A 10,474-nucleotide genomic window follows, 5' to 3' on the forward strand; every position below is an offset into this window, starting at 1 on the left:
AAATATTAGCAGCAATTTTAAGTATTTTTTCTTATGTGAAGGGAACATGTAATAAATATGAAGCAGGTCATATCCCAGTTCGGCTGCGAAAGTGTAAATACACTGCAAGTCAGGTTTATCTTAACGTCACTGGAAATAATTTTGAGCCACGCTTTGCTATACACTGACACCATTGGATTTATTGAGAGACTTATTTGAGATGAGTGGTAATGAACAGATTATTTATCTGAATTTTTCCTCGCATGCCCGAATGTTGGAGGCATTAATAATCCATAATCAATCTGTTCATTCATAGATGTATTTTTTTTGAGATGCATGAGACTGTTACCCAATGGAGTTGTAGATGGTGCTTAGAAGTGTTCCTTATCTATTTTGGGGAAAGAAGTATTTTGTTTTTAGTTTATTTTTATTTTTTTATTTTTTTTTATGCGTGAAATGAAATAAAGTAAGAAAGTGATTGCTGTACTTTATCACTTTCAGTTCGTAAACCAAACAAAATGTTTTGTCACTGTGAATTTAACAGCAGCCTAAAGCCTAGTACACACAGGTCGAATGTCGGGTGACATTGGCCGGTTCAATAAACAATTACTGACATTCGGCCCATTTGTAAGGCAGCCGGTCCAACAGTAGCTGGCGTTTGTCGGAGGAACATTAGTAAAGCGGTTTCGACCTGAGCGATTGGTTTTGGTTGAACCAAATGGAATCACCTTTGCTGACCTCTCCTTCTGAAAACACTAGATGCTTCTCTCAGCATAGGTTTCATTTCCGCAGCTAAAACTTTAGAATAAAGTGAACTTGTCTTGTCCACCATTTGTATACACAAATGTTGCTACCAATGCAGAAGCAAGTTTATTAGTGTTCATATTCCATTATGCTCCAGGAGGATCCTGAATCCTAGATTCGGATTGTAAAGTGCTTTGGCTTTTTCATTCTAGCTGAGTTTAAGTCCCTCCCCATCTCATCATTATTTGTTTGACAATCAAACTACAGATAGAGTTTACTGCTAAGGAGAATTTGCTCGATTCCGAGGCTCTGATTATAGACACGGCCTAAGATCTTGGGTCTCGTCTCTGGTATTATTCAACTCAACCGAAATCGACTACAGGAGATTTCAGGCCTCCTCCCTTTAGTAGCTATGTTAGTTTGTACTATTTGGTGGACATGAATGATTCATAGTATTAGGATAATTCTTTGCATCTGATGATTGGGGGTACCCACCATAGGTATCTTTTACAAGATCCATGGACAAAGCAATAATTGCCTACCTTAGGTGCTAGTCACTGGACCTGGCAGGATTGTCAAATGATGCTGATACAAGTAAGAACAGTACTTTAGTTGTGACAAAATTGTTCATAATAATACTTTTTCAACAAGCTTGGGTGATCAGAAACAGCCCTATATTTGCAAACCGTGCCCAAATAGGGATTTTGATTATTGGACAATTTATAGCCATGCTTAATAAACCTTTGTATGCAAGTGAGAAGTGGTGCTTGGAACTCTCTAGTCTTTAAACACTTTATACCAGAGCATGTATGGTCTTTCCCTCGAGCATTGCGAGAAGTTACCTTTCAAACTGGTAGAAAAATAAAACAGTTTACCTTTGAAATAAATGGAGTCAGTATGCCAACTTCAGTTAGAATAATCAATAATCGAGTTGACATAACCATGAAAATGTTTATTGACTTTTCTTAGGGGTTGATTTGACCTTTTCTAACTTCATTAAAAATGTATTCATGTGTTTTGTGGAGCCTTACTATCGTATTTTGTTCTGTCAATTCCATATTATAGTACGAGCTTCTGACAAGCGGATAGCCTGCGAAGAAGAGTTTTCAGACTCTGAGGATGAAGGTGAAGGGGGAAGACGTAATGTTGCTGATCATAAAAAGGGAACAAAAAAAGCGAGACTCGAAGAGGACAAAAAGGAAAATGACGACAAAAAATCGGGTTAGTACATCTGGAGTCAGATCATAATACAACTTTTTCACATCTGTGCATATTTTTCTTTCTTATGGTCTCATTCAAATGGACTTCAGTCTCTGCTATCTTCTGAAAAGCAGTTTGAAACGTTTTGCAGAGGGTGGTTAAGCAATGGTTTTCAGGCATTCAGGTGGTGATGCTGCTGCCTCCTAAAAGTTTTTTTTATTTATTTTTTTTAAATAATGGATTTTGTATTGAAATATTGTGCCAGAACCGCAAACCAAGCATTTGGCTTGTAGTTGCATTGTCTTCCTATTGACTCCAATGGGCAAGTTTTACAGGCCACGTTAAAGTTACCACTAGGCAAAGCATCAGGGGCCGCTGCATGTGTACCAACTCATACACATGTTGAGATTTAGGTTGGGAGGTAAAATAAAATGCAGATCAACTGCCTGTTTTTACCATCCTATTGCTGTCCGTGTGAAATGGCTGTATATTTATCACTCTACATTCAGACTTTCTTTACGCTAAAGTATCCCTTTACCAAGTTTCTCATGTGTGATGAACTAGTTTGGCTTATTGTCAAACACTTCCTTTGTTTTGGCCAATAAGCTTCATCTTTCATACATATATTGCAGTCTCATAGGAAAAACCTATTTTATTCCACTGTAGTTTACAATGTTTCGTATTCGATGCTTTGTGATCTGTAGCTGTCAGTATAGAAAATGGATGCATTGATTATACCAACCAGGCAGATTCAAGCTGTTTTCTGTATTTCTTGGGGGAAACAGTATTATGTCTGGTGGCTATGATTTTGCCTATAAGTGGTTTATCTCTAGAAAACCCTGGTCATCCGCCTTCACTTGTATATCACAAAAAGCATCTTCCTCTCGGTTTATGTATACAGCATGCTTTAACTTCCTATGTCCAGCCTTTCAGTGAAAGGCCAATTCTTTGCCCTAGTGACATCACATTGCTCTAAGAATAAGAGGAACCTTAGGCATTGGCTTCTCTTTTTCCATGTCACCCTATATAACATGTTTGTAATACTCCCAAATTATTATTTTTTAGTCCCAAGCCTTGCTTGGGCAAAGGTTCCCAGGAGGGAGGGGAATACTGTGTACTGCATCTTCACTTCTGTATGACGACTTCATGGAACACTCTCTACAGGGGCTGTTGCAGCTTTTCAAATGGGTCTTTGGTAGAAACCCACAAACCCTACTCTTCATAGTAGCAAATGCAAAGAACCAGGCTGAACAAACATTGCAGTTTGTTTAGTTGTGGGAAATGTAACTTCTAGAAATGTTATACAGATTTGAACCATGCAGGTCTTAACAAATAAGATTCTTTGGACAGTCTATTATGTGGTATGGGATGTCTATTAATGATCTTTTGGTGATGTGTGGTGAGTTGGAACTGTTGGTGAAATACTTTAATAATAACAAGCTAAATGTAATTTTTATGCCCAATAGTTCTAGTAGGTGAATTCATTAGAGCAAGAAGACGTTGTTCTTTTTGAAAAAGAAGCGGTGTGTGTACAGAATAGATTACAGGAGAGAGGTTACCCTTTGTGGTATATTCCGAGAGCTAAAGCCATTGCAGCTGCGATTTATTGAAGCAGAGACTTCTGTAGAACTCCAACAGATTGTGGATGAAGTTAAAACAGTACTTCTCCCAAAAGGGGAAGTTGCGCTTTAAGACCTCTCTTGCTCCTCTTTGGCATTTGTGTTTTGTTTTGCTTTGTGGGGGGAGAGCGGGTTAGAGGTCGACCGATATGGGTTTTTCTCTGGCCGATGCCGATATTTAGAAATCATGGCGGCCGATATATGATGCCGATTTTTTTGGGCCGATATGTTAGGCCGATTTTATTTTATTTATTTATTTATTTTTAATCCCCCTTGATCTAACACACCTTTCCCACTGGGGCGTTTTAAGGCGCTTTTGGGCTAAAAATAGCGCCTGTAAAGTGCCTGTAAAATGGCTCCCCTGCAGTCTGTGTGAAAGACAGAGTGCTTTCACACTGAGGCGATGCACTGGCAGGATCTTAAAAAAAAAAGTCCTGCAAGCAGCACGTTTGGAGTGGTGTATACCGCTCCTCCACCACTCCTGCCCATTGATATGAATGGGCACCACTGCCGAAGCGCATGCAATGCGATTTGGCAGCGGTGCTTCATGGGCGCATTTAACCTCTTCCTTGGCCGCTAGCTGGGTTATATGTGCCCCACTAGCAGCCAAATAGCACCGCTAAAATGATGGTAAAGAGCCGCTAAAACTTGCGTTTTACCATCAACGCCTGCCCGCTCCAGTGTGAAAGCGGCCTTCATACGTGATACAGAAAATTTCTTACACTTAAACATTTATTAAACAAAACAAACCTCCAATCAGTTTACTTGTATGTATGATTTAGATAAAATAAAACGGGTAGTCAAAACTTTTGGACAAAAAAAAAAAAATGGGCTAACTTTACTGTTTTTATTTTATTTTTATTTTTTAAATGGTGTATTTTTTTCCCAAAAAAATGCATTTGAAAGACCTCTGTGCAAATGCCGTGTGACATAAAATATTGCAACAACCGCTATTTTATTCCCTAGGATCTCTGCTAAAAAAATATATATAATTTTTGGGGGGTCTAAGTGATTTTCTGGCAGAAAATACAGGATTTTTTACTTGTAAGCAACAAGTGTCAGAAAAGATTTAGTCTTTAAATGGTTAAACTGAGAACTTCTACACACAGAGATGACTTAATTCATTCAAGTGTAAACATTGTATCTTTCTGTTCTTTTCTTGGCAGCCTGCCCAGAGAGGAGGAAAGTGTTGCTATGACGACTCAGTCAACTTAGACCATTCTATACAGAAGTCATTTCAAAGTCCCGCTGTAGTTCTAAATCGGCTTTTTATCAGCACAAATCGGCCGATGCCGATTATTCAAAAAACGGCAAATATCGGCCGATATATCGGCCGGCCGATATATCGGTCGACCTCTAGAGCGGGTACCTGGTTTTGGCAGGTACCTGCTTCAGCTCGGATCACCTTTTTATGGTGTATTTCATTTGTGCGTACAGGTGTTCTCAATTATTGCCCCTCGTTTTTGGAGTGGGAGGAAAAGTATTTTATTGGCTGGTTACATTTAAGTTAGCTATGATTAAAATTGATTCTAAAGGCTCAAGGTTTTTAGGTCAGATGATCGGTCAGAGAGATCAGCAGTCTGTTGTGGAAGTCATAGGAATAAATCGGGGATGAGTAGAGAGGGATGAATCCAAACTGTTCCGCAGTTCGGCACAATAGATCAGGAAAAGCTCTTCAGCAACATGTGAAAGACAAGACCGTAGCTGGAGCCCTGGAGTCAGTCAAACATGGTAACATTTTATATAAAACAAATATGAAAGCTTACATTCAGGTATGTAAGGTGCTGTTTTATATGGAGGAAAAAAACTAATGTGCAGATGTATACAGATTCTGTAGGATGGTAGTAGTTTGACATCTACAGCCATCCTGCAGAATCTGTACACATTTGCACATTGGTTTTTCCTCCATGTTAGAGCTGCACCTTATATACCTGGATGTAAGTTTGGATTTTTGTTTTTAGTTAACAGATAACGTTATTGAGGGGGAAAAAAGGAAAGAGCAATGATATCCAACAAGCAAGAAATTGCACAGCAGTGTCAAACACAAGTCACAAATATTGTCTTGGATATCAGCAAGAACAGTATAATATCAGATGCAATACAAAAGTGCATTACCCAACACAACATTGTGCTATTAAGATTGGGTGCAGATGTAGCTCACACATTTCCAAAGGTCAAAGGACCATCCAGCAAACTTAGTGACTCTTAATGACAGTATCTAGGTCCCTACTGCACCTATGAACTAAGAACATAAGGATACCCTGAGGACATAATAAATTGAGGCACATCATCACAGTAGTTATATAGGTAATAACAATAGGATCAGCAATGGCCGTCATAACAGTCAATTATACAAAGGTAGCAGAAGTTTGTAGCTGGGCAAAAAAGTTTTGAGAATTTGGTTCTGGCAGTACATGACTGACTTCTATCACTGATTTGTCAGTTGGAGAGGGATCTTTGTGGATTGCATAAATATATCTTCCCTGTTTGGAGGGGGGGGTACCCACATTACACTAGGGTCAAGTGGTAAGTTTATAAGACGATAGCAAATTGAAATTGGTGAAACCAAGCAGTTCTTCTGCAGCCATTTTTATGCAAGCGCAATCATTTCTTGGTGTATTAGAATACTTGTTTACCGCAGAATTGGCCTTTTATATAGTGTTTAATTGATCTTCAGAATAAAAGAATGGCACACTACTGAACTAATGGAGGGATTGCTTGCTGTTTCTGCTGCATTTTGAATGCGCGTGCTTCAGCTCATTAGACCCAGGTTCAGCGGGGGAATATTTTTAGTACACAAAATTATGCATTGTGTGGGAAAGCTAAAAAGCATTCCCTTTTCGTGGGAATAAAATATAAGATTAAAGAATTCGTTTTATCTTGGCAACATCCAAGTTTTTTTCTGCAAATGAGCTTCTTCTAGCAATTGGTGATAAACAGTTTAAAGCCCAAAGAACCTTTGGCTTTATTCAGCCATATACATTCCATTGTAGGACATTGCATACTGTTTGTAAGCACTTGCCATTTTATTCTCTGCTCTGATTGGAAGTTCTTTGGGCCTTAAGACCAGTAAGTATCCGTTTGTGAGGCTTATTGTGTCTGAATGTAGGGAAGAAAAGGGGTGATCTTGTGGAAGAAGCGCTCTTATCTTCTAAGACCTGCTGCAATTTTCCTTCCCAACTTTGGGGGGGTCGGCATGTTGGGAAATCTCTGCACATGTGAAATGCTTTGCTGGCCATGTTTAGCCCTTTACTTTTGTTTTCTTGTCATTTACAACTATTGCTCAGATAGGTAGTGTTGCTTACAAATTTCAGCCCATCAATCAGTCACTGTAGCCAGGCATCAATATTGGATACATTTGTGGTTTGCTCATAAATCGCTGAATGCCCAGTTAGTATGCAGAGCTGTGTATTATTTCCTTCTGATGTGGCGTGATCAAAGAAATTGTAATGGATTAGATGAGCCACTTGCAGTTTCAGTGTACCAGCCTTGTTTACTAATTAAACCTGATCTGGCCTAAAACATTCATAGAGGCAATATTGCTGCATTGCATGCAAATATGAGTGTTCTTGTTTTGTTTAATAAATAGCATTTAAAAACTGTTGCTGCAAATGTTTATGCCCTGGAAGAGAAATTTTGCCCTAACCCCTGTTATTTTGGCTAGTCGATTAGATCTGCATGTAAATGTGTATACAATTAATATGAAGTATGTGTAACTGTATACAGGTATGTACATTTATTTATTTTTTTCACAATTGTATTCCTAACTCCTTTTCACTTCTTAAGCCCCGTACCCATGTCCAGAATGTCAGGAGACATTTGTTGGTACAAAAAATACTGGACGACATTCTGCCCGCGAGCATGTTAGTCTGTCGGATGTGCATGCTGGAAAACCAGCAGCTGACCAACTCTCGATCAGAGCACTCAGCCCATGGCAGAGAGCGCTGATCAGATTGTTCGGGGTGGGGGGGGTCCCCCTGTCAGAACACAACAGCTCAGCGGGGGAGATCGCAGGACTAACCTTGCATGTTAGTGCAGCGACACCCGACTGGAGCTGTCAGGTTTTTTTTCTTTTTCATGCAACCCACGGGAGTCTCCTATCCCTCTTCAGATGTCAAGTTACAGAAACGCATAGAGCAGCAATCTCCCCTGCTGTGCCATTGTATTCTGACCAGGGAACCCAGCCCCCCTCCCCGTGGTGCAAGAACACACTTGTCAGGACATCATTAGACCTGCTTTCTTTCAGACAGGCTTCCATATACACCGATTAATTGTTGGCCAGTTTCTGTTGAACCAGGCAATATTTGTCCCGTGTGTACCCAGCCTTAGCGCCAGGAGAAGAAATGCCTTAAAGCAGTTGTAAACCCTTACATATACCCACTAAAGTGACTGGCCTCCAGTGATACAGAGATGAAAGCTACGCCTGCATAATTTGTACCTGTTTATCTAGCTCTCTTCCCCCTACATCCGTTCAAAGTGCAGAATTTTTCACAGGATATCGCCTCTCTGAAAAGCAGGGAGTGGAAAGCTGAGGTTACATCTGTGAGGAGAGCTCTGAGTGCTGATTGGAGTAAAGGTACACACCCCCTGCACACAGCAATAGAACTGAAACTGCTGGAGTTCCCTCCCCTGTCACCCTTTGTCTCTTGGTGTCAGGAAAATTCATCAGAGGTGACTCATGCTTATAGCATAGGAACAAGTCCACAAACAGAAATTACACTTGGTGCTCTGGACTGAGACAAGTACACACTATAGGGATATGCTTTGCTCATATTTCATGTCTGAGGTTTACAACCACTTTAACAATAGCTTTGGGAGAAATCTAGTCTTGAGTGCAGCCTGGGCCTGTGACTTCATAGTGACACCAATTTGAAGAGTCTAAAAAAAGTGTCTACACCCCTGTTACTACTTTAGGCATTTTCAGGGAATGGCAGGCTCACTTTAAGCATACATGTACCTGGTTGAGCCTGCATAAATATGGGCTTCTCTAAAAGATTGAGTGCCCAAGAACATACACTTGGCCAATAAAGTGAAATTGCATATGGCTCATTTTACAAACTAGTTAGTTTGATTTATCTAAATCAGATTTAAAGGAGTACCTAGTTCTTTATCCTACTTGAGTTTTTGACCTATTTTTTTATTTTTTATTATTTATTGGAATTTCACATGTGTACTCGGTCATTCTGCCGTCTCAATTATGAACCGCCTTTAGCTTAAAATGTCAAATAAAATAGTTGTTTTTACACAGTCATGCCTATAACTTGGTTTTCTTACTTATCTATGTCTTGTAGCACACACAAAGTCAAGAATAACACTTGTTTTTGTTCTTAGACGTGAAAGAAGAAGATAAATCTAAAGACAATACTGTGGAGAAAATGGACACTAAAGGGTAACTTTTTTTTGTGTTCTTTTTTTTTTTTTTTTCTTTCTTCTTCTTTGAAATTTTAAAGCAGTGTTCCTTAACTCTGGTCCTTGGCAGATATTGTTACAAAATCCCTAGTGACATAATTATTGTAGTATTGCTTTCAGGTTATTACCAGTAAACAAGACAATTGCTTCTTTGAGAGGTTTGGAAAACTTGTATTTTTGGCACTCATGAGAAACATTGCTTTAAAGCAACCTTTCTCAACCTTTTTAACATGTGACCCTTTAAATATTTTTCTGGGCATTTATGGAGCCCCTGCTGCTAATCACTATGGTCACAGTACATTTGTCACCATTGGGAAGAATTCCCCCTTACACATAGCTAAAAAAGATAACTGTAGTCATTGCTTATTCATCTAAGAGGCAGAAGTTGCTCATTGCCCAAGGAAATCAATCTGGGTACACAGTTTTTTTTTTTTTTTTTTTTCTTTTTTCATTCAGCCAGTGGGCTAGCAAGAAAAAAGAAACTCAGATTCGTACATCCACATGAGCAATATTAATGCAGGGATCTTCCCTGCTGCGATATTGTATTCTGACAGCAAGTACTCCTGTCAAAATACAGTGATCAGCGCTGCAGCCATTGGTTTCCAGCAGGATCGTTTGACCAACGCCTGTCTAATGGTCGACTTCTGTTGACCAGACAGGGCTACACATTGATCAAAATTTGTCCGGTTCCTACTGAATCGGATTAATTTCAATCTGTGTGCACCCAGCAGAGACCTCTGGCGGAACCCTGGTTGAGAAAGGCTGCTTTAGAGTCTTTTAGAAATATGTTTTATATCCATTTCTCTTTTTTTTTTCACTCTCATTAACAGTGTCAAGTCAGATCAGCCAAGCAATCCCTGAGTTTTCAGGATGTCTTCAGGATGCTGTGTTCAGAGATGAAAGTAGAGTCTGCCTCATCCCTCACTTTTTCTTGACAAGAGACTTCTGATCTACCCCTGTAGCACTTGGCATGGACCGTATTTATTGTAAAACGGTATCGTTTTCCTGGCAGGTCTTATTGAGTTTTCTAATTACGGAGCAACATTTCTTATCTTTGCCTTGCTTTATGTAATAGTATTTAAGATGAATGTGTTATTATGTTTCATGTCTTAAACTGATCTATTAAAATGCCTTTTTTGCCTTTATTAGCTGCTGTTTGTTATGATTTCAGAAAATGTTAACAATTGAGTCGCTTATAATTATACCAGCCTTACTATGTTCAGTTATTTATACTGATCAATCGAAAGTGTATTGAATACTGTGTATTTTGTGTAGGTTTTAGCATATGCAGAGTCTTTAAACCTAATTTAAAAAAAAAAATATGCAATTGAAACGACCACTGCATGACGAGCAGCACAGATAGCTCACTTCTTGGCACCAATGGTACTGGACAAGTGCCTCTCTACAGTTTATTAAGCTTACGTCTCGTGTCCTCATGATCTTTAGTATTACTGCTGAGGCCTTCAATTTTGTTGGCATGTAACCAAGTGAATTAAACATAGGATGGAAGTGCAGCTTTATCA

At 39.2% G+C, this 10,474-nt stretch overlaps 1 protein-coding gene across 1 annotated transcript in view; it reads left to right on the top strand.

The window, feature by feature from the left end:
- Positions 1–10,096, top strand: part of HDAC2 (histone deacetylase 2) — a 69,694-nt gene extending 59,598 nt beyond the window's left edge. Inside the window, exons 12-14 of the mRNA XM_077487089.1 lie at positions 1,789–1,944; positions 8,874–8,931; positions 9,782–10,096. Coding sequence (XP_077343215.1) covers positions 1,789–1,944; positions 8,874–8,931; positions 9,782–9,812 — 245 coding nt within the window. The 3' untranslated portion in view covers positions 9,813–10,096. The remainder of the gene's footprint in view (positions 1–1,788; positions 1,945–8,873; positions 8,932–9,781) is intronic.
- Positions 10,097–10,474: the final 378 nt, after the last annotated feature.

This window comes from Lithobates pipiens, unplaced genomic scaffold (genome assembly GCF_037356315.1).
Source record: "Lithobates pipiens isolate NorthernLeopardFrog02 unplaced genomic scaffold, aLitPip1_a1.2 Scaffold_18, whole genome shotgun sequence".
NCBI lineage: Eukaryota > Metazoa > Chordata > Amphibia > Anura > Ranidae > Lithobates > Lithobates pipiens.